Below are 24,145 nucleotides of genomic sequence, written 5' to 3'. Positions count from 1 at the left end.
TAGGGGATATGAGGAATGCACTTCTAACTTTTCTCAGTCTCCTCCAGTTTAAAATTTTAGGAGATGAGGTCCTGGTCCACACCTGCGGATTACCTGGTTTGGGGGGCCCGTTGCTGTCCCTGTCCTTGTCCACCTGGTCATACTTCTGACCTAGTCTAAAATCAAATAGCCTCTGGATTTATCCCAGAAAAATTTATTAATTATTCCAATTGGACTCTTAATATCTCACCCGGCACAGCCAGAAGAGGACTGGTCACCCCTCTGAGCCTGGGTCCTCTCTAGGTTTCTTCTTAAAATTCGGCCTTCTTAGGGAGTTTTTCCTAGCCACTGAAATTCAACACTACTCTTGTTTGCTCCTTGGGGTTTAAGGCCGGGTGTCTCTGTAAAGCACTTTGTGACAACTGCTGTTGTAAAAAGGGCTTTATAAATACATTTGATTGACTGATTGAAGTCAATCAGGCAGGCAGTACAGGTCTCTTCGGTCCCGCACCAGCACGCTCAGGAAGTTCCTTTCCAGCTACAGTAACCCTGCTGAACTCTTGGACACAGCACTAACCATACCCACCCGCCCACCGCTTAGTACTGCCTCTCAGGGACTTTGTTGCACTACTCTCTTTTTACTAGTGGATTCTGACACTGCTTTGCAAAGTCTGATAAGGATGTTTTCAGTTTTTACATATATGTCTACCTCGGGAACCTCATTGCTGCTATCCCTGCATTTTAGTTGCACATGCTACCTTGCACCTTCAATTTGCCTTCATTGCACATTTTGAATTGCCATTTGTACTTGCGTTTGCCTTTATTGCACACACATGCCACTTGTAACATACATTATACTTAATACTTGTAAATGTTCTGCCCTCTTCTATTTGCACTTCTGGTTAGATGCTAACTCCATTTCGTTGTACTGTACTTGTTCAATGACAATGAAATTGAATCTAATTGAATCGGCAGAATTCTACATAGTGGCTCTTTAAATGACAACAATCATGTTCCATTATGTACAACTGACAACAGTCCTGACTGAATGAAGAAAAAGTCTTAAACTCTTTTTCTTCTCCAAACCCAGTCATTAATCATTTACTTTGCATTAGCCTAAATTGCAATTTATAGTATAGATAAACACTTAAACCAAATAATGTTACATCTGTACATTTACTTAAATGGTAAAAAGGACACAAACAAGTAAATATGAAAACGCAATAAGCCAACTAAAAAACTGAACTCTTCATCAAGCACCTTTAATTCGCTTATATAAATGTACATAGAAAACGTGTAGTATGCCACTCCGTTACAAAACAATGTGGATAGGAGTGCGAGATCAGAGCTATATTAAAGTATTTTTCCTTTCAAAAAAGAAACATTCTTCATAGCCTGTTTAAAGCAGACTGAATGCAGCACTGGAAATAATGGAGAGTACAGCTTTCATTCAGGTTTAACCAGTCTGTTAACCCAAAAACTGCTCTCAGTACCAGCATCTATCTCCAAGTCATCCACACAGCTACTAAAGTGAACTAGATGACGGTACTTATTTTAGGGGCTGGTACTCACTCTACATTCAATCTAATGTCAGAGGTGCCATTTCTCAAGGAGTACAATATTTAAGGTGTCAGTAATCGGCTATCAAAGTCTACCGGGCCAATTCAAACACAGCGTCAAGCTGTCCGACCAGTGTTGGGCAAATCATGACAGTATGGGGTGGCTCATCCATTACCATAGAGGTGATGCATCCTTAATACCTGGGTTCGCATTCGTGAAGAGTCTCCGAGTAGCAGTGGTGATCCAGGATCACTTTGGTCTTTTTGGCAGTCACCATGATTTGTATTAAATGGACAGGTGGGGGAACTGATCCCAGATCGGTACATTCCACTGTGAAGTTTGGTGAATACTGGGACTCGAGCGTGTGTTCATGCAAACCCTGCGCTTAACAGAGTTTTCAGAAAGCGTTCCTACTGCTATTTGTCCTATCCAAAAGTCACAAGTTAAATGCATGAATTAATAAATGTACACAAACATACATACATGTTGTATATAATACTTTTTCCAGCTGGTTGTGTTTAGTACCATATACCAAGATCAATTAGCTTGTTCCACCAGCACAACTGATCTCCCAGTTAGGCTAATCACCTCATTAACAACCTTCTATATAGGCTATAGTCGTGATATGCTCCATTTTACAACGTGGGGATGTGCTTGAGTACTCTGTGAAGGTAAACATCCCGCAAGTAAAATGTTACGACATACGACACGTTTCTACAAAGTTTAAGACAGGATCACAGCTTTGTGGCAGTGGTCGTAATGGTTGTGACATTGAACTATGTACAATTGATTAAGTTAAACTTTTTTCTGTCCCAGTATTGTACAAATTGACAATAATGAGGAAGTACCTATGTTCATGTCAGTCTGAACAGCAACAATCATACTGAGAGATATCTAGTCATTTCCCATTACATGTGATGAAGCCAAATTTTTCTGATGGGTGAAAAAACCCTCACATATTCAGTCCTTCACCAAACACTCACTGCAAGTGACCAACTAGCCATTAAACAGTCAGTAAATAAACATCCTACAGTGCGCAAAATGCTCCCATTTATGGTTAGAGAAATGAGAAAACCGCCATACATTTTTCCCACTGACAACATCACTGGTTATTGTGCTGAAACAAAACACTTTCTCTCTCCATATAACATGTTTTTGTTAAAATGGGTTCCTAAGATTTTAAATCATTGATACACCAAAGAGATTTAAACCACTATAACCAGCAATGTTGTTGAAATGTGTATTATAAGGATAAATGGCTGTTTTCCTTCCCAAACAAGTAGAGACGGAGCATGGGAGCCCTTTTAAACTGAATGCAATGATTCCTACCCTGGTCACACATCCATTTGTGCTGTAGTCATGTTTGGCATGACAATGACAGTTGGCAAGGCAACGCCAAACAGTTCTGGCACCTGGCTAACCATGTGATTGACAGCATGACAGAAGTATTTGTTACGGTAGACTACAGAAGTGTATGACTTCTTAGATAACAGGTCATATCAATGGTTGTACTCGTAAAATATGGCACAGTTAAAACACGTTAAGGAAACTAAGAACTCCGTCCCGTCAGATATCTGCTTTTAAACGAGGCTAACCGATGAAATAGCAAAGAGATAAAAGGGAGCTCTTCTTTTTTTGGGCTTAGGCTTAGCTTTCCAAAGAGTTCGAAGTTTAAATGAATGAAAGCAACTTGTTGAATGTTGCTTGTACCCTGAATCCACCGCCTGCACTCGTGTTGGTAGGTGCTGCAAACGTGCACCCTTCCCATTCGCACACTAGTATCATCACCATGTAAACCCAATTTCCTATCGAGCGCACTACATTTTGACCCAGACCTCTGATTGAAGGTAGTGCGCTATATAGTCAAGAAGGTGCCATTTTGAAACACATTGTCACATTCACTACATGACATCCACAAAGAACTCGCTGGGGTTGCCCATGGCCAAGTGGAAGGACTGGCGTGAGGCGGTCAGCTCCGGGGGCACCGAGCCCAGGTCACGGGTCGGGGGCGCCCCTGGAGGTCCGCCGGGTGTGGCACCCGGAGCCAAGCCCGGCATAGAGGGCCCCATAGGCCCCATCTGAGGGTGAGTGGGCCCCAGGCCCTGGAGGGCGTGTGGGTGTGTGTGCGGGTGATGGGGCACCATCATTAGCATCATGGGATTGTAAGAGAGCGGGATGCCCTGTTGGAAGGCGAGGTGCGGGGGAGGGGCACGGTGGTGGGAGCGTTGGCTCATGTGACTGTGGTGGCTGTGTTCGCTCGGGGTGGCCGAGCCCCCGTGCTCGCCCCTCCGCAGGCTACTCCGCACCGAGTATTCCGATTCGCTGCCGCTTCCTGAGCGAGAGTCCGCCCGGCCTCCGTCCCCGCCCACCGGCGACCCACCGGCCCCTGCTCCACCTTTCCCTCCCCTCCGTCTCTCCCCCTCGCTACGGGTGGAACCACTACTCCGACTCCCTGTGTGATAGGGAGGGAGAGAGAGAAGGACAGGGTTAGTAAAGGGCTGTTAAGGAGATCCCCATCTAACAGAATCACATCCACAGTCAGCCTCAAACTATGAATAATTTAAACCCTGTGTACAACAATCCAACCTTCCCTGTTAAAGATGATTTACATTATATATCCTATAATGCCAATGGGAAAGAAAATGAAAACAAGAAAGAAAAACTAATTCCATTTGGCTTGTTTGCTTGGTTTACTGTATGTAGCTACTGATATTCGCCTTCAGCTTATCTTTTTTATCGATACCCAGTCTAGTGGGTGGAAGTCTGAGTCTCTCAACACTATATTACACAACAGGTAGTCACTCAGTCATTTTGTCAGAGAAGTTCGCTCTTCTTGGCCGGCTCTGCTTACACGTGGGCCAAAAATATTTAATGTACTTATTTCTCTGTAAGCAATTCCACTGTGGATTTAATACCTCTCCCAATGTCTTGTTTGAAAAACTAAAGAACATTTTCCTCTAGGATCTTCCTGTGCTTGTCTGGGACCTGTTTTCCTTTTATATAAAACCATCTCCAGTTTTTCCTGATGGCAAACATACCCAAACCATAATGCAGCCGCCACCACATTTGAAAATGAGGAAGTTAGGCAGCAAAATTGATTTCGATTTTTAAAATTAACATTTACCATAAGACATAAAGGGTATTCCTTAGATTTTTTTTGCATGTCTCCCCTGTTTCCTGTCTAACCACCACCACCCCCTTTCCCCATCCAGTACCACCCCCCCTCTTTGGTGTTTGTTCGTCTCACCCTCGCTGTGCTGGCTGCCTGTGCTGCCGGGGGCGTAGCTGTAGCTGGACAGCTCGTGGTAGGGCGGCGGCTGGGTGGAGTACGGGTTGGGAGTGTACTGGTAGGAGGGGAACGTGTGCATCAGGGGCCAGGGGGTGGCCCCAGGGAGGGGCAGGGGGGCCAAGGTGTCCTGGTCCGAGGCGCCGCTGGATCCATCATTGTCGTTCAGGGACAGGTTCGCCATGTCTGGATGGGAAAATTAAGTATATCAGTGCAGTATGATAAGGCAAACGTGTTGATGGCAACTGTTTGAGCTGACCAACATTTAAAACTGTTTTTAAAACCAACTACGGTTTGAATTAGTGATTGTGGTTGGCGGGTCACGGTTTCTGAAGAATTTAAGGTGTTGACCCCCTCCCCCTTTATACCACATATTTTCTATCATGCTTCACTCACAGTTCTCACAGTCACTAAAGTCTCCAAAGATGTAGTAGCACTGTTCCGAGAAGGTGATCTTGTTGACGGTGTGTCGGATGAAGCCGGCCTTCAGCAGGTTGCTGGCGTACTTCCTGGCTTCCCGGCGGTCCTGGAAGCCCTCGATGTGTTGGTACAGCCACTCCACCACATCAGAACCTGGCAAACAATCATTAGAAACCCCCACATCGAAAACCCTCCACAGGAAACCTTCCTTATGACCTATGAGGAATGTGTTTTAATGTTTTAACCATAACCTTTCTTTCCAGTTGAAAAATAGCAGCGCCAGCTCTGTGTCAATGGATGTAGGAGAGCGTAAAACGGATGCAGAACCGGTTCTCTCACCCAGAAATGCGTTCGGGATCGTGATCTTCAGCCACATCCTGTCACGGACCTCCAGACCAGACTCCGGGGACGCCATGGCCTTGGCCACTGACGCCATGTCCGAGTGGAGGGAGAGATCAAAGTCATCGAAACCTGAAGAGGGACGAGGATGAAGAGAGTTAAAGTATAGATAAGTATAGATTTTACCCGTATGCGCAAATTATGCTTTCTCAGCAGGAGTCATGCAGGGTAACAATGCGTCCTAAACCAGATTTATTTTGTGTTCACAACTAAGACAAAAAAAATTCACAGGTTGACGGAAACATTTGCCAATTAGAGGAGAGGACCCATTCTCCACTGATCTGTTTGGCTGCACTCTAAGGTTCAATCCTGAACCCTTATCCCTATAATTTACACAATCTATTGAACCATTTGAAGCTGGGTGTGTTTTCCCTATCAAACTCTTGAGTGAGGTGTACTGCATTCTTCAAATCTTGTTGGTGTCTTTATTTGTTCCAAAATCCCATTAAATTCTCCACACCCAGATTTTTGAGTTTCTTAATTACGAGGTTTAAAAATGTTAGTAATGGAATAGAACCAGATAAAACTGCATTTTTGCCTTTTAACCTTGAACTCACATTCACCAAGAACCTCTGCTAACTGACTCAAAAGTAAATGTTAAATCTGCAACAATGGGCAGAATGACAGTCAGTCCAAACATACTTGGAAAGTCAAATGAAAGCATGCGAGTTACCATAGACAGACAAAAAGACATTACCTTTGTGGGCCAGAGACAGGCAGAGGGACTCACGCTCCGTCTCAGTCACGGAGGAGTTTGAGGTGATTGTACTTAGAGAGGAGCTGCCAGGGTAGGGAGGGTAGGCCCCCGCAAGCGCCACGGAATGGCTCACCCACACACCCGGGTCTATGGGACGGATCGGCTCATCTGGGAGGACAATGGGGGTGTACACTTTGAGGAGAGGTTGTAGTATCCCCTAGCGTTGGCTGAACTTCTCAGCTGAGGCTCTTTCCTCAGCTAGTCTTTCCTGGATCTCTCGCTCCCTCTCAATCCGCAATGGAGGTCAGAGGTGGGATAGCGTATCTCCTGTGCGTTTCGAGGAAGCGAGGAATCAAGGAAAGAGGAATTGAGCAAGAGCCTAGGGGATATGAGAAGGTACTCACTGCGTGGGAGGGTAAAGTAACCCTGGGGTGATGGGTCCCAGCATTTAGCTACTGTCAGGATGATTGGCCTGGTGAGGGACAGAAAGAGAGATTTGACGGAAGTGAGAGAGTCAGAGGGAAAGATTATGGAAAAACAGATTAAAAGAGAAAAATAGGCAGAGAGACAGAAAGATAGTGAGAAAAAGAGATACAGAAAAAACAGAAGAGCGAAAAAGATTAGAGCGAGATTGAAAGAGGCAAAGGGGTGATTATGTTTGTTTAGAGGACTGATGGTTAGTTTACATACATGCATACAGTCAGGAGTAGAGGCTTACCCAGGTTTATGTACAATCTCTCTTAACACACGGACAGCATCGTCATTACTCATGTTCTCAAAGTTGATGTCGTTCACCTGAGAGGTCGCAACAGGAATGAGAGTTGAGACCTCAAATACTGAGTTAAGACAGAAAAGCGTAATTTTGTGTGTTTGTGACCAGGTACAACTAGTTACGAGGATTGTAAAATAATGTATCATTGCAAGGACATTTCACAAGTCTCCATACGTTAAAAATCTAATTCCTGCTTAGGTTTAGGGTAAAAGTAACAATTTGTGATTAGGAAGAGTTTGGGTCAGGTTTTGGGTTAGTAGTAAATGTTAAAATTAGAAAATAAAGTTGAGGGTTAAGGACAGGTTTTTAATGGTAAAATATGGGGGTTCCCATAAAGATAGTGAAATAAGCATGTGGGTGTCAGAGAGCGAGTGTGTGTGTGTGTCAGAGAGAGAGTGTGTACCTGCAACAGCATGTCTCCAGGTTCAATCCGTCCATCAGCAGCCACTGCCCCTCCCTTCATGATGGAGCCAATGTAGATGCCCCCGTCACCCCTCTCGTTGCTCTGGCCCACGATACTGATACCCAGGAAGTTGTATTTCTCTGAGGGGAGATGGGGGGGGGCATCAGCATACAAATACTGTACATCAGATGACAATAGTGTAACGGTCACATCCACATTCCTTCATCAGATGAAAGAAACCTCACAGAGGGGACAGCATGTTAGCAATTTAGAGAAAGGGCAGAGATGCAGGGGTAAGTTGATGGAAAGAGAGCAATGACGAGAGCATGGTTGAAGAGAAGGAGGGGAGAAGCAAAAGTGAGGAGAAGTGAGGAGTAGGGAGAAAGGAAAGAACAAGAAAGAGGGTAAGAATGAGAAAGAAGATGAAACAAGAGAGAGGAAAAGGAAGAAGAGGGTAGAACGAGCATAAGAAGAGGAGGAGCAAGAAAGAGAACAAGACAAAGGAGTGAGGAGAACTGAGAACAAGGAGACCAGGAGGAACCATCTGAGGAGGAACTCACCCATGTTGAGGGTGACGGTGATGATGTTGAGGGACATTGTGGAGTCTGTCACGCTGCTGAACGAAGATGCCTGCCACATAACAAAATCCAAACTTACCATCCCATCATCACATACACAAAACACAAACTTCACCAACTGTCCCCTAAAATGCACAGAATGAATAGAACAGGAACCCCCTTACAACTTAATGATTTGTTAGTTCTATTCATTATATTTCTATATATGTAATGATATCAATTAGGTGAAATGCAGGAAGAATGAACTTAAAATATCAGGCCTGTCGATAATTTAGTGTTATGTATATACGTTTCAAGATCTCAGGTGTCAAACCAACCACTGTGTACCAAGTGTTTGCGAGTTTTCACTCCTGCCTTGCACTGATTGATCATTAATGGTGACGTATAAGTTAGGAACTCCCTTCACCAGGTTTTAAAGGTCACAAAATGAAGGAAATATAAAAAAAACAGCAGACACTGCCACACAGGAATGGAGATTGACACAGCTGTCCTTGATTAAATGAACTAAACAATTTACAAATGATATATAGCTGCAGTACCCTCTCCAGCCTGGTGGGGCGCTGCTTCCGGCGTCTGCGGTGGCGCTTCAGTAGCCGAGAGGCGGTGCTCTGTTCCGTGGTACTGCTAAACCTGAGGAGACATGGTTTGGCCATAAAGGACTCCATAAATACAGTCCACACAGTATTTGGACATTGAAGCATTTTCTTGTCTTTTGTCTTGATATTCCAAAAGTCTGGATTTGAAACAATTACTATGAGGTAAAGTATAAATTCTCAGCTTTTAGTCAAGCACATTTTTGTAGATATTTTTTTCACAGTTCAGAAATGTTTTTGGTTGTTTGTGAGAAAAAAATATTTTTTTTTACCTCCCACTTGGGCTGGAAGTGTAATATGTTGTTTATATGTGCATAACCCATAAATAAAATCACTATCACATGTCAGTTAGCCATGAAATACAACAACTGAAAGCGAGTGGTTTTGAAAGTCAAAAACGTGATTTTTAGGGGACCTATTTTTTTTTTGGACCACGCTACTTTTACAACTAGTAGCCAATAATTGCTCAATGCAACTCTGCAGCTACTGTTTAGTCAACTGTAACCTGGTAATAAATTTTTTTTTTGGATAACATGATTTCCAACTTCCAGTGTAGCTAGCCACTGTGCTTCTTCTGGTCTTCTGCAGATGGTTGTGACTAACACAACCACACCTACATCCAGGAGAGTGATCCTGATCTTTAGAACAGTTCTTTTTTGGCCGGACTGCGTAAGCGGAGCCAGTCAAGAAGAGCGAATGTGAATGGGTGACTGACTGACTACCCATTGTTAAATAGTGCAGTGGTTAGAGACGCGGACTGCCATGTAGACCAGTGGTACCCAAACCTCTCCTGGGGCCCCCCCAGCCATCTCATAGTTTAGTTTTTGCCCGTGATGTTAATGCGTGACAGAATTATCTAATGTGGAGAAGCAATCTTATGACAAGGTTGTATGTCCACATCTGTTCCAATACTGGCATACTAGCTTACTACATTCAAATCAGTAGGTACTTCACCATCATCCACAAAGTACGTACTTGTAGTACACGATTTGTGATTGAGCCATTGCTTTCGATTTACATAGTGGTTTACATAGTGTAGTGGTTTGCCATTTAACTGTCGTTGTTAAAGAAACGATCCATGGAGTGATTGGAGTTATTGTTTTCATTACGGTATAGCTATTAGCTAGCCATCTACATAAATACCTTTCTAATTTAACATGTTGAATGTAGTGTAACGACCCTGTTAAACCTGTTGGTTTGGATGTTAGCAAAGATCCGTAGAGTTTTGATGAATTGGTTTAACAATGCAGAATTAAACAGACACCACATCTCTTCACACATATCACGTGCAACAACACCTGCTGTTTAAATAGCGTAATGGTGAAAGACACAGTCTGCCACATAGGAAACCATAAGAGGGCAACACTTTCTATTGCGGTCCGGCTGAACTGACTGACTACCCTGGTTGACTATTGCCTGGTTTCTTTTTTTAGATGATGTTCCAAACTGTTTTATTAGATAAGTTTAAGGTTTTAACTAAGTCTCTGAATGATTTGTTTAGATGTATTAGGCAAAACCTTGAATCAAGACAAACTTTCTTATGCCTGCGCGAAACACACCTGACTAACCAGAAACACCTGTTAGAGAAATTATCCAAATACTTGTGCTCTGGTTGGAATCAGGATGACCGCCACCCAGGTCATCCTGATTCCAACCAGATCATTATTCGTGGTCATGGCAAGACAAGGAGATGTTTGTAGTATGCTGAGTGAAAGGTAACTTATGATTGCAATTCTCTCCAACAACACTCATCGTGTTACTGAGACATAATGTGGGAAATGAATGTAATTTCCAGGATATTACAGTTAATTCGCTCCATCTGTGTCTAGTCTGCCTGACTGACCTGCTCATGGTGTCATCGTCCGAGTCACAGAAGCTGGTGGTATCCAGCTCACTACTCATGACTGTGGAGGCGCTCTCGTAGCCTGCAAGGTGACGCTCTAGGCGGCTCTGACCATTCATCCGTGGCCCTGTAAGGAGGAGAGGGACATCACAGCTAATGAAAAATTGTAGCCAAGACATTGATAAAAACCAAGGATTCCTCAATTTGTAACTAAAATAAAATGGAACATCTCTTGTTAACAATAAAGAAGGAGATTTTGCTAATGAGCTGTGGGCCAAATTCTAGCTGTTTGCCTTGACCACTATGTGCCTAGACTACTGAACTACCCCCTGACCACAAGATGGCACATTTGATAAATATACCATATTGTAAATCGCTCTGCGTTCCTGTTTCAGTGTATTAAGTCGGTGGCTAGCACTACAAATGACTCCTCCATCTTCATGGGCATTTGCCATTCTGTTATTACAAGCACCATTATTTTGAGAAATCAGAATTGGGTAAAGAAGGTGCATGAACCAGGGCATTATGTTCTGGGTGAAGATGATAAATGATTTCCACCAGCACAAAATCTAAATGGAATTTAGTGTAAAAAATCACGGACACCAACTGTCGCAAGAAGATTTGTATTCTGGGTAACCAAGATCAGCGAATCCAAAATGTACACTCCACCTCGCAAAAGTGACAGTTCGGCTGCACTTGGGGCACTATTTGGGCACGTAGTTAATTCCTGTGGGAATTAAACCTCCAACACCGGCATTGTGAGTACTACACTCTCACAGACCGAGCTACAGACCGAGCTACACACCGTGCTGATCTGTGCTCTCCCTTCTTCTGGGCCTCTCCCTCCTGAAGGACACAACCGACTCGGTCTCGGTACGCTCATCCAGGTTCTCGACACTACCAACCACATTAGGACTAAGGAGAGGAAAAGAAAACAGAAAGAAAAAATAAAGAAATAAAGTGAGAAACAAAAAAGAGAAATGCCGTGGAGGATTGATAGTATGTGATTATCTTTAACTGGCAAGGCATAATCAGGTCTCAGTGTCATCAGGTTTAAGCCGCAGAGAAGGCATCCGGATGAGATTATTCAGCATTTTTCCCAGTTCTCCTGTTTAATTACCTTTTGAAAGTACTAATTTAATCATTACACAATTACTGGACCTGAAAGCTCTAGGCTAGACCTTGTGTGGTGCCGCCATTTTTTATAGCTCTGTTTGCTTTGTCCCAGGCCCTGTGTGTGGGTGTGTGCCGACAGAGTTGTGCTCTGGATCTCCAACCTACTGGAACGAGGGGGGTCTGGAGTCTCCGATGCCCCCCGTCCTCTCCACCGGGAGGGGGGGCAGGGGGGGAGGTGGCGGAGAGGGCTCAGGACAGACCTCCGCCGGGAGGGGATGGGGCTCCGCAAGGGGACTGTCTGAGGACACCAGCTAGATAAGAAGAGGTGGAGACGGAGGGAAAGACAGACAGAGCGAGCGAGAGGATTGAGGGAGGGAGGAGAAAGAGGTTGACAGCAAGGAAGTCTGAAAACTGATCTAATTACACAAGCACCCAACACGCCGTGGTTCCTCTCCTCATGTACTCCCCAACTAGCATGCTGTCCAGACAAACGTATCAGCAGGAGCACATCGGTAAAAACAAGGTCACCGTTATTATTCTTGAGGAAGAGCTCCGTCGCTCGACCGAGTGAGCGCTGTCTGGACTGTAATCATACTGAGAAAAGGTTCTGAGGCTGCCGCTGACTGGTTAGACAATGAAACATGTCATGCAATCGCTGGCGGAGGAAACTTACCCAGGACACAACTCTTCCATTGAAGCAAGGTAGTTTAGCGGTGTCGTCTGAAATCTCCTCTTTCACTACACTAGGGACATAGAAAACACACAGATATAATCAATCACACACACGCTGTAAGAGGGAGAGCCCCTCTCACACACTGAAGATATAAATATATAGATATAATCTCAAACATGCCTAACACACCTGACTAATTATTTCACCAGGCATGTTGATTATGAACCAATTTATATGTACAGCAGTGACCTGGGGGGAATGTTACAGGGGGAGGAAGAGCAATTCAACTTAAGTGTCTTGCTCAAGGACAGAATAACATAGCTTACACTTGGCAGTAGGGGGACTAGAACCACATTCCTTTCAGACACTAATCAGATGTCTTAACCAGTAGGCCACCTAGGTTTGTACCTCACATATCATAACTGCATCTCTTTATGCCTGCACACAAACACACAGTTACATCAAAACACATTTCTATCCTGGTTTTCTAGTTTCGGGATGCATATCATTTGGTCTGTATGGGTTTATCCACCCATCTTTCCTTAATGGGAATGCCCGCGTGCCTGTCCATGCCTGTCACTGGGTGAGAAAGCTTTTATCTGCATATGGTTTTGAATGATATGGAAGTAAAATGTATATCCATAAATATTTTTCTGATACTTCACTTCGAAATAAATAACACTTCGTCCGATTGACAACAGGCTTTTTATGGGAAGTAATACGTCACCCTGAATTTTTTTTCACAACTGTTATTAACCTCATTTTACCAGGTAAGGTGATGCAACAATTTCAGAGAAATTAGGTTAACTATCATGCTCAGGGACAGAATAACTGATGTTTAAACACCTCTGGCTCTGTTATTTGATACATATTTCTGGGCAGATGTTCCAAGTTACCCACCGCCTAATGAATACTTCTTTTTCTACCATTATTAAAAGCACAACGATATGATTGGTTTAGCATTTTAATGAATGTGTTCTGTTGAACAACACTTAGTTTAGCCACTGTGTAGTGGTCTAAGTCACTGCCTTGCAGAAAAGCTGCATCATTGCCATCAGGTGTTCAAATCCTGGTTGTGGCATACTGCGCCTGGGCGTCCAGCAGAGGGTGGTGCAAAACTGAGCACCGCCAGAGATATTTGGGTGTGTGACGTAAAGGGTCATGCTCTAGCAACTTTGGGTGTCTGTAAACTCAATGAAAGATGCTCACTTCTCTAGCATGAGAAATGTGAGGGGAAAACAGTTTGATAAGAAGCAGAGATGTGCATCGGAGGACACGTGTCAAACACTGATTCTCCCACATCTTCCATGATTGGACAATTGGGGAAAAACATTTCATTTGTCAATTTTACAAGGCCCCCTTAGAGTTACTGACATTGTGAAAGGAAAGGCACCGGGTGAAATAAGAGAAGAATGAGCTTAATTAAATGCCCTCAAAAGATTGTAAAATGTTTTATTTTTCAAAGGAGCTCTCATTAATAAAAATGAGAACACCATCCAAGTCTAATGAATGTCAGCAATGTAGAAGTTAAATGTACCTTGGGCACTGAGCACAGTATATCTGTGAAAACCAGGAGATAATTTCTCTTCTGCGACTAAATCTACCACAGAGAGCCACAATCAGACTTAAAGCATACCAAGATTTGTATGAAAATAATCTTTTTAGGTAGTGTTTTTGGGTGTGTTCAATGGGTGAAGTTACTAATTCATGAGGGTTATGCTAGAAATCACTGGAATCACTACATGTGTGAATGAAACAGACACTGTAGAGCGGGAAAGGCTCATTTGGTGCAAAAAATGTAATTTAAAGTCTGTGGCACTGGCAGAGTGTTTTCTCCTGACTCTACTTAAGGGTCGAGAAGGAATGAGGTTTAGTTGAGGAGGAAGTGCAGCTGCTGTGAAGAGGGGAGAGAGATCTGGCAAGAAGCCCAAACACTGTGCTGCTATCCCAAACGAAGTCCTATTCTCTGTCATGCACTACTGCTCGGGTCAAAAGTAGTACACTATAGAAAGAGTAGGGGGCGGTTTGTGACACTGCTACAGTGAGAAAGGGATTGAAAGCCTGAAGACTCCCAGAGATTTAGCAGACTATAGACCAAATAACATCCTCTTTTCAACAGTGCTCATGGGGAGCAACTTTTTTGCTTATTTTATATGATTTTACTTTAGGAATGCATATCAGGACCCCAACATTTATTGGAATATAGTGCTAGAAGCTTTCAGTCAGTTGCTTCATTCATACTATTATATTACTACAGTATATAATCATTGTAAGAACTATAAATAAGACAAGAATAACATTCCAGAGTGGGGGGAAAGGGGGTGTTAAATTGTACATTGAGTATAGGTTTTGTGTACCAGAAATTGCATCAACTCAATATTAAATATATAAAATTGTAACTCGCACAGAGGGTCAAACGTGTTACGTAGTTGCCTAATGGTTGTAATATTGTTTTGACTCACGCCTCAGAATACTCGCTTATATTCTGTAGGATGCTGGCCCTTAAATTGGGGGACAATAAAAGCTCTACTCTAGTTCGTTTGCACAGTAAAAACATTTCCAGAAACTAACAGACATGGGAAAAGCCTACCTTTAGAAGCTCTCTGCACACCCGTGGCATTTCCTTGTGTAATTTAATGATTGCCTCGTGATAAGTAAATTCTATCCAACATCAAATAGCCTAGCCCATTTAGAGAACATAGTAACCAGCCAACCTAGCATCACATTCACAACAGCCACAGCCTTCCTTACCCAAAATCCTGATCCATCGATTTGAAGAAAAATTTATAATTCGGCTTTTTCAAAACTTGTTTGAAATCCAGTAGTGTAATCTGTTCAGATGGAATAGGAATCTTCACTAGATACGGCGTCTCCTCCTCGTCTATGTGGTAGATTATTTTAGTTTCCGCCATTTCACCAGTTCTTTTCGATCCCTCAAAACTATCCACAAGGATTAGAACACAGAGTGGACGAGACCTGACCGAAAATGTACTAACCTCCCAGACAACAATTACATAAAAATCGGGTACATTTAAATCATTCACTTGGTTACTTGCAGCTATCCTTGCACAAGTAAAATTCCTCAGTCTCTTTCCAGTCTTTGTTAGATAGGTTAAATCCCTCAGGTACGCTGACATTCGTAGTTCCTAAAACTTTTTCAGCACCAACTGTGTAGTGAGGAGAGGAGGAGGGGGCACGAAGCCATCCCTGCGCTCCTAGTAGCCAACGCGGCGTGTGACGTTATGCATAGGCGTTGCTTCACGCCCCTATCCCCTTCCCAGCACAGGACATCAAATTGGAATTTCAAAAGACAGGCCTACAATAGCGTTCTAGCATCCTCTTGTTACGACTTTCACATTGCTCAACACATTTAAAATGTCAGGAAAGGTCATTATATTTTAGATAATGCATTTTATTCCCATATACATCCCAGACTCTTAAGACAGTTTAGGCAGTGTGCACATGTGGCATGTCAGAATAAGGTCACAATATTTAAGACTAAATGTCATTAATAACATAGGCATTACCAAAGACAAAGCACAATATACTACTTGGATCTTTTAGTTTTTTCAGGCAGAATTATCACTGGAATCAAGGATACGCTATCACAAACCACAGAGCCTGAAATGGAAAGAAGAAATTTAGATTAGAACAATTAGTACAGGAAACCGTTGTCTGAAAGTCTAAAATTGTCTTCAGACAAATGGCATTGGTCATTCAGTTTATAATCAGGAATCAATTAAATGACCTTTCCACCACAACTGCCTTTTGTGGCCCTCAAGTTGAGTCAGGGATAAAAGTTGCGGCTAGTGTCACTGTGGTCAAGACTGCTCTGTCATTCGTTGTGGACATTACCTTTAGAGGCATGTACCGAGATCCAAGATGGGTTCCCATTTCTGGGCTGTTCATGAGGACTCCTGTTACAAGTGTTGCTACAGCATCTACAAACCTCATGATTCCTGTCAACACTACTCCACCTACAGATAAAACATCTGGTGAGAACTTCAGAATAGATTTCCAAACACTAGTGAATGCAAGTCCTAGATTAAAAAACATGTTCAGTGGAGATTGACTTAATTTGTGTGTGGGGAAAAAAAGTGCCTTTGATGAACTTGCCTTCCGTTTGCATAATTGCAGGCCTTGCTTTGTGGACTTGTGTACTGTGTGGTGAGAGCCTTTAGCTGGCAGGTGATATAAATCTAAAGAGAGGAAGTAGGGAACTTTAGGTACAAAAATACTGAGTATATGTTGGTGAATGTGCTTGACTTACAGTGTTTCTGTAGTCCTGTTGGAACTTGAAAGCATCAAGCTGCAGCCAAAGTTTGTCGTTCCTGGTTCTGGACAGGAACCGGGAGTTTGAGCCAACTTCCTTCGAATCAGTCAGGCACCTGAAAAAGAACAAAATGATCTGCTTAATTAACTCATTAAATTGAGTATTGACTACTCAAACATCTACAATGGTCAGTAGAAATCACAAGTGGTACTAACCCATGTCAATATGTCCCATCACATATTGTTTGAGAGTTAACAGATTAAAGCAAATTACTTCTGATAATAAGAATTGTTTTATTTAATGTGCTTAAGTCTATATAAAATGTATTAAGTTATTCTTTATATTTGGTCCGTAGTGAGACATCAATGACTAAATTAAACTTGATTTGTGTTATATTAACTTAGAATGAATTTCCGAAAAGTGCCATGTTACGTAGTCATTAGTGCATTGGGGATTTATTTTTACTTTGATACTTTTTTAAAAAAGCATTATGCATTGTCTAGAAGTAACTACAATGGTATTAAGCTGTTTGTATTCTTTAGATTTAATTGGCCAGATTAAAAGCTCAATACCAAGTTGACATTATACAAAAAGACAAGCCAATTCTACAATTAAGAAAGTAGTCTACAACACCGATTAATAACATCCGGTACTGCCATTACTAGAGGAATGATCTGTGCATGCTAGATAATGCATGCTACAGCGGGTAAAAGTGATAGATTGTCTTAATTTCTAATATAGGCAAGACCCTATATTTCTTGTGGTTAAGTCATTATTTTAAGTATAATCACTGAATTACTTGAGTCACTAATGTGGTAAAAAGGTTTTACATGGAGGGCTCAACTTATTTACAGTTATGTGCCAGTTGGTGTCTTATCTCACCCATGGTCCTCTATGAAGTAATATCTGGGCACAGAGAACACATCAGGTTCCAAAGTTGCTACACAGCTCTCTATGTATAATCGCTTGGACACTTGACCTGCTCCTCTGATTGATGCTTCAATGTGCAGACTCTCCCCAAGGTGATACTTGTTGGAGAACCTCTCACGTTGCCAATCATCTACAGAGAAACAGTTTAAATTAAACTGTTAAATAACCCAAAACTTCAAGGATGCAAAAAAAGGCATGATATTTGACATGACTAGCCACAAAAAAAACAAGCTGTAAAAATGTGCTCATGCAAAAATCATTGTCACCATACACATACCAGTCATGAGCTTAAGAGAAAAGACACTTGACAAAATCACTGGTTTCACTGTTGGTGGGACAGATACTGAGGGAGGCAATGGTAGGCCAATCGCACTGCTCACAAAATGTGTCCTGTGTAGAAATATTTGTACATTGAAAACAATTACCTTAGTTCAGGTTGAACATGCATGAAGACCAGGCTAATCTCAGTAAACAAAGGGTTAGAGTGCCCTGGGCTAAGATTGTAGAGAATGAAAGTTTAGAGGCCACCATACCTTGGGTAATGACAAGCGACAGGAATAACAGCGCTAATCACTCTGGTGATGATGTTATTATCTGGAACTGGTGAGTACACCAACTTGTTTGAGTAGACAATTGAATCATCCCCATCCTGAGGGTTTCAGAGAGAATTAGCATTGTTAATGTGGTTTTGAGTTTGTAGTTTTTGCTTAACTTGACAACCTTAAAACAAAGACCTTGTAAAGATGTAGAATAAGCTGTGTATGTACTGTAGATACCGAGTTTGTTACTTACAGTCACTTTCGAGCCACAATCTTCTAGGCCTGCTTCAATTATGAACTTCGTGTCACTCACAGGAACAGCTCTGCAGCCATTTTGTTCAGTTCCAAATCCTAAGAACAATTCTTCTGGAGACACATGGTGGCCATTGTTGTACAGGTCAGAGTTTATCAGTAGTATCATAGTCGTATCAGTACATTTTACCCGGACAGTGGATGCCCCAACTAATGGAAATCCATGCCTTTCTTTGACATGCTTCAGTGAGGCACTTTTATATTCTCTACCCTCAGAATCAATCATTGGCCCCTCTTTCAACAAGCGAATACAGCTCACTATATTAAAAACCACCAACCAAATGAAAACCTTAAAGACTAGTTTATACATCCTTGTCAATAACAACATATAAACCAATTAACAATTAGACAGGGTCCCTCAAGCTACTCTCCAAAACCTCCAAGCCTTCTTGTCAATACAAACGGAAAAACCATTCAAATATCTAGTCGCACAAGAATGGCTCATGAAACTAGTCGTGATTTGGTGGTCTTTTGTTCAAGCCAGCAGTAACACACCTGATACCAATCAAGTATTGATGAAAGACTATGATTGGCAGAATCTGGTGTTCATCAGCTTAATGTTGCCACATTCATTTGATAGTTCAGTCTAAGAAAACTCAGAAATGTTTGGCTTGCTAACTGATTCTTATGTGCCCCTTTCAATAAATTAGCAAGTCAAACATTTTGGATTTTCCTTGCTCCGACTAACATGGGGATGCAGCTTGTCTCCAGTTTCAGGAATGATATCAGGGAAGAGTAAGCAAGACATCTCACTTGATATTTTCTGGTTCACAGAACTATGCAGACCAAACCCAGCAGCAAATACTTTCTTGCCTATGGGGTAGCCATGAGTCAGAATTTAACATTGACAATTTTGTAAATGGCCTGAGGATAGACATCTTTAACCATTCTGTCTTTGCCCCTGTTCACATAGGTTGTATTCCCCTTCTAATATAGGTTTAACATTAGGAGCCAGCACATCTCATCCACCGTGTGTGTCAACCAATGGAGGCAAATTGATTCGGCACCACTGAATGCAGGAAATGAGTTGCTAAACAATGCAGGAAAGCATTGTTTAGTGTAAGGTATTATAGCACAAGCCTATGTATTGGTTAAGTTGTAAGAAACCTTTATTCACACTGAAATGCATTTTAAGTGCAGTTAACCCCCTTAACCAATACTTAAAGTTTATTCCTGAGCAAGGCATACATCAAGTTCATTATTTGAAGCAACAACCTCAAGTTACTGGATAAATACACCAACTGGAAGCTGGGAAAAGTCATGTTAGTACACAGTGTAAAGACTATAGGGTAAAACATCTTCAAAGGCTGTGTAACATTCACCTTACGTGTAGTCCATAACAGTAAAGACAAACAGCAAACCAGTTTGACATTTTTATTTTAATGTTCAAAGACATTTATGGCTTCTTGTTCTTTAGAAGTCTGATTGAGAGTCAGTCTCCATGTTTAGTTGTGTTGCCACAGTTGAGCTTTCACTAACAGAAACACCCCCAGCTTTGTTAACCTCTGAACTGTCACCAATAGCATGTTTAAGGTCATACGTCAGGACACCAGCACCATTTTCAGCACTTTCATGTGTAGGGGCTGCCAAATCAACATCATCCCGCAATTCTTAAGAAACAGAAAAGTAGAGTGTTAGTTGACTGGGAACAACAGATTTGTAAATTAAGACACTCATTCTTCATCTGAAAGGGGTGATATTGCAATTGATATGTGCAGTCTAAAAAGGTTGTCATCAACTGAGCCTGAGGACCAGTACTGCTGGTACTCCAAGCCCTTCTGTCAGGGATTAATTTAGACCTGGGACACCAGGTGCATGCAGTAGCTAACAGGTAGGATGACAAACCAGCAGATTTGGGTCCAAGGCATAGTTGAAAACCACAGAGGTTCCCATGATCATATACCATTTCCAGAAGGTTCAATCTCATACTCATCCACAACAAAAGCCATATCCTTCTTTTGAGTCAGGCCTTCTGTCCCTAAGGTGATCGCAACACCAAAGGGTTCAGGTGTAGAAGTCAACGCGGAATCTTGGGTGGGCTCCAGCTCTGAAAACATACTTTAGTTAGCACTGAGTAAACGATTACCATACATCCAAACCAGTGCAGTGCCATTACCTCTTTGAGCAATTAATGCTTTCTGTGCGCTGTATCCATCATATGTTGCAGAGCTAACAAAACCTTGCTTGTTGTTGGCACCAACCCACTGGTCTAAAGTACTGCCCTCATTTCTGGTTTGGGCAGAAAGTCCTGAAATCAGATATTAACAGATGCATTTGTCTGAATGTAACCCAAATTACGTATCCGTGAAGTGTGCTTTTGACCATTGCCTCCATTCCAAAGTACACTACTTCACGCAAATATCAAAACAATTAAAGTACCCTTTTTGACGTCCATTCCAGTCTTCCAACGACTGCCAGGTGATATGGGCCTCCCTTCCCCTGGAGCTGAGGGAAAGCCAGGCACATGGATGCCTTCCCTCATCCGTGGAGTTAGAGAACCAATCTTTTTGGCAGCATATACCTTAATGGGGCCCAAGGAAGTATCCTCTTCCCATACTAAGAAAGGTTTGTCATTAGAGAGACTATGGACTTATACCTGGATCTCAAAAGTTGCTCTTTGTTTGGTCTTTGACCAATTACTACAGATTGTTTCAGATTTCAGGAGATTGGGTTGGTCAAGACCATTAATGAAACATCATGCTTGGGCTGCCTGTGAAAGTGATTCCTAACCCTCTCAACAGCAAGAGGAATGATTAAGATTATACCTTGTTTGGCCTTAAGCCCACTCCAAAGGCTGCCAGAAGCTGGATGTTTGCTGGGATAGCCACGGGGTTCAGGTCGTCTCCCGCCTAGTCTTGGACTGAGTTGGCGTTGTGCTGGGGCTTGATCAATCATCTTCGGTCTCGGACAACGGCTACACAGCAAGTCATTCTCATCTGCAGACCTCCATCTGAAGTTTGTGTAAAGGACTCATGAACCAAGATACCGTATAACATTTCACCAAATGCTATGATCCCAATAGAACTTAAATTCCAGTCTTCAAAAGTTTTTGCAATTCGATCAGCAGCTTTACTCAGAATTGAACTGCCTGTGTAAACTGCCCAAGTCGCTTAGGGTCACAGCTTGAAGACTAATAGAATGAGGAAGGTGATCTTACCTTCCATCAATTAAGGAGCATGCCTTTTTGCTAGGCTCTGCATGATCCATGACAGGGACAGCCAAAACATGGCATGTGATGTACAGCTGAAATAAGCAAAACAGACTTCAAATGGTTGTAGCATCGATGTGATATTGTACCATACAGATACAATATGGATTAGATGGTCCTCACCTCATCCTTTGTCTGCTGTTGGAACCGGAAGGCATCAATGCGGAACTGGAGCTTGTTGTCCTCAGTTCTACGTACGAACTGAGATCGTGAGCCAGGTACCAGGGAATCCATCAAACACCTGGAATCAAGGTCAGGAAGAATACATTCAATGGAGGGGGGGGGGTAACAGCTGCATTAGGTTACTAGAACATTCTCTGTATGCTTACCCATCACTCTCAATCAAAACATATCTGGGCATAGAGTTCCTATCAGGCTCCAGCGTGGCCACACAGCTGCTTACATAGACCCGGAGTCTAGTATGGTGAGCGGTTTGGACAGATGCCTCTATGCTGATTGACTCTCCCAGGAAGTAGACGGCAGACCCCCTCTCAAGTAGCCAGTCACCTGGACAAAGACGGCAGTTCAGACAGACTGTCACAAACTAGCCTGGTCCCTTATATTCATGCCTGCTTCTCAACTGCCATTGACAAAAATTGCCAAGATACACCAATTGTGGAAATTACCAAGGGTCAGCAAAACAGCACAAACATTTAATACTGAGCTAGCAAGAGGTGTTACGATGTACAGTCATTACACTCACTTGTCATGAGCTTCAACGAAAATTGCAGTGTATCTTCAGACACCACTTTTGAGATGAACGGATTCCAGGTTGGATGGAGAGAGTCACTATCTAAACTGTACTTCCTGAAATGGAGGTTTTAAAGTGATGGCACAATACAATAAGGCTACAAAAGTGGGATCAGAATTTAAAACTAAACTCACCTCTCATAATGGCACTCAACTGGGATTACAGCACTGTCCATTCGAATAACCCCTTCTGGACTGTCTCTAGGTGTATATCTGAGGAGGTTGATGTAGATCAAGGAGTCTTGGTTCATCTGTGGATTTGCAAAGGAGAATTTGAGAAAGTAGCATTGATCACAAGTGAAAATATTTTTAAACATTCTCATAATTACCAAGTTCTTGGTTCCACAGTCAGACAGTGCTGCATATATTTTGTACTCATCACCTTCTGCTGATGGTGTAGCCCTACAATTTTCATGGTCATTGTACTGTTCAACACCAAGGTGCAAGTCATTTATGTCAATAGGAGTACCAAGTTCAAATATATCCGCTTTCACAGCAATCTCAATGTAGTCTGAATGGCACGTAACCGCAATTGTTTTTACTGGCTCCGGCCTGAAAATGTTTTTTTGTTGGTCAGGTTGAAGTGGTTTAAATGGATGATGGTTGCCAAGATTCACTGGCCTGCTTGGAAGTTTTCGATGCCATGTTTCAGTGCTGAAAGTATATGAAAAAGCAAGAGAGATTATGTTTTCCACCAACAAAAACAAAGCCAATCGCTTTATCGTAACCCTGACCAAACATTCCATTTCAAAAACTAAGACAGTATATCCCTAAATAAAACTGAAGGCAAACTGGCAAAGCTTTTAACAACCAACTAATTTGTGCACCTGGGTTAAATAACACTCTTATAAGACATTGCTTCTGATTGGTCAAGAGATTTAGGGTGAGGCTAGACGAATCCAAAGACAGTAGACAGAGAAGCATTTCACAATGGCCATCTTTCCCCTCCTCTTCTCGAAGACTTGTCCAATCTAATTGGACGGGAAAGCAAAGGGTCTTTCCCCTCTGACCTTCACTAAAGGATTTACAGATTTTTTTTTAGACATAGGCAGAAAGACAATATTATCCAAATAAGGCCAGAGCTGGGACATGTAAAACAAAACACCAGGTAAGCCTAATTCAGCCGGACCTCCCGAGAATCGAACTAAGGTCACCCACATGAGAGACATTGTCATTAACCACTACACCATCAATAGCCTCCTCCACAGATAGCATCAAGAACTGGATTACTTTTGCCAATGGTCGTTTTAAAAGCTTATTAGCAAGTAATATGTGGCTAAACGCCATTATATTGTGGTAAACTGAGTAACGTTTCTTATTAGGTTTACCTCCACCACAAATAGCATATTTGAATTTTATGACTTTTGCCACTGGCCGTTTTAACAGCTTATTAGCCATTCGTGAATGACATTGATGCAACTACTGTATCAATATAGGTGACGATAACGGACTTTTTCGTCAAGTGAAAATACGAGAGAAGCCAGCGAAGTGTTTGTCTATCCTGAACAAATCCTGAGACATAATTTGAAAAGCCACCAGAAATAGTCGCAACATAGTAAACAGTTTCATTTTAGGCTCCCCATAATGTATCTACTCAAGGTTGTAGCCAGCGAGGTTTTTGTCTATCCTGAATAAATCCTCTTTTGCCACTGGCCGTTTAACAGCTAATTAGCCATTTGTGAATGGCATAGAACAAGTATCTATCAATATAGATGACGATAACTAGTGATGGCACTCGACGCTTCATTCTTATTTTAGCAGCAGGATATTATGGTGGCAGCACTCAGGTTTTCTTTATCACTATAAAAACCATA

The 24,145-nt window shown here is 42.3% G+C and overlaps 3 protein-coding genes across 5 annotated transcripts; all 3 read right to left on the bottom strand.

The window, feature by feature from the left end:
* Positions 1-1,225: 1,225 nt before the first annotated feature.
* LOC105010801 (segment polarity protein dishevelled homolog DVL-2) lies at positions 1,226-15,529 on the bottom strand. 2 transcript variants are annotated; one of them, XM_010870415.3, is made up of 15 exons: positions 15,071-15,529; positions 12,320-12,389; positions 11,812-11,957; positions 11,336-11,445; positions 10,531-10,657; positions 8,634-8,724; positions 8,077-8,146; positions 7,517-7,656; positions 7,060-7,136; positions 6,746-6,813; positions 6,342-6,533; positions 5,585-5,716; positions 5,222-5,398; positions 4,787-5,011; positions 1,226-3,991 (listed from the first exon to the last, which is right to left on the bottom strand). In XM_010870415.3, exons 1-15 carry the CDS (start codon positions 15,454-15,456, stop codon positions 3,441-3,443), a joined length of 2,562 nt encoding a protein of 853 aa, XP_010868717.1. In that variant the 5' UTR covers positions 15,457-15,529; the 3' UTR covers positions 1,226-3,440. The 2 variants fall into 2 exon arrangements, with proteins under 2 accessions (XP_010868717.1, XP_010868718.1); XM_010870416.3 differs by having other exon boundaries at positions 6,342-6,509.
* A 181-nt stretch (positions 15,530-15,710) lies between these two features.
* On the bottom strand, positions 15,711-18,831 carry LOC105010799 (zona pellucida sperm-binding protein 3). The gene is made up of 8 exons (XM_010870413.4): positions 18,315-18,831; positions 18,056-18,171; positions 17,800-17,912; positions 17,475-17,652; positions 16,590-16,707; positions 16,436-16,518; positions 16,175-16,296; positions 15,711-15,940 (listed from the first exon to the last, which is right to left on the bottom strand). The coding sequence occupies exons 1-8, from the start codon at positions 18,699-18,701 to the stop codon at positions 15,867-15,869; spliced, it is 1,191 nt and encodes a 396-aa protein (XP_010868715.2). The 5' UTR covers positions 18,702-18,831; the 3' UTR covers positions 15,711-15,866.
* Positions 18,832-19,733: 902 nt separating this feature from the next.
* LOC105010798 (zona pellucida sperm-binding protein 3-like) lies at positions 19,734-23,143 on the bottom strand. 2 transcript variants are annotated; one of them, XM_010870410.4, is made up of 11 exons: positions 22,661-23,143; positions 22,467-22,582; positions 22,285-22,388; positions 21,911-22,088; positions 21,705-21,822; positions 21,531-21,616; positions 21,139-21,323; positions 20,753-20,929; positions 20,490-20,621; positions 20,277-20,420; positions 19,734-19,983 (listed from the first exon to the last, which is right to left on the bottom strand). In XM_010870410.4, the coding sequence occupies exons 1-11, from the start codon at positions 23,075-23,077 to the stop codon at positions 19,787-19,789; spliced, it is 1,854 nt and encodes a 617-aa protein (XP_010868712.1). In that variant the 5' UTR covers positions 23,078-23,143; the 3' UTR covers positions 19,734-19,786. The 2 variants fall into 2 exon arrangements, with proteins under 2 accessions (XP_010868712.1, XP_010868713.1); XM_010870411.4 differs by having other exon boundaries at positions 19,875-19,983; positions 20,303-20,420.
* Positions 23,144-24,145: the final 1,002 nt, after the last annotated feature.

Source organism: Esox lucius, chromosome 7 (genome assembly GCF_011004845.1).
Source record: "Esox lucius isolate fEsoLuc1 chromosome 7, fEsoLuc1.pri, whole genome shotgun sequence".
Taxonomy (NCBI): Eukaryota; Metazoa; Chordata; class Actinopteri; order Esociformes; family Esocidae; genus Esox; species Esox lucius.
The sequence above is the reverse complement of the archived record's forward strand: the minus strand, read 5'-3'. Positions and strand labels throughout refer to the sequence as shown.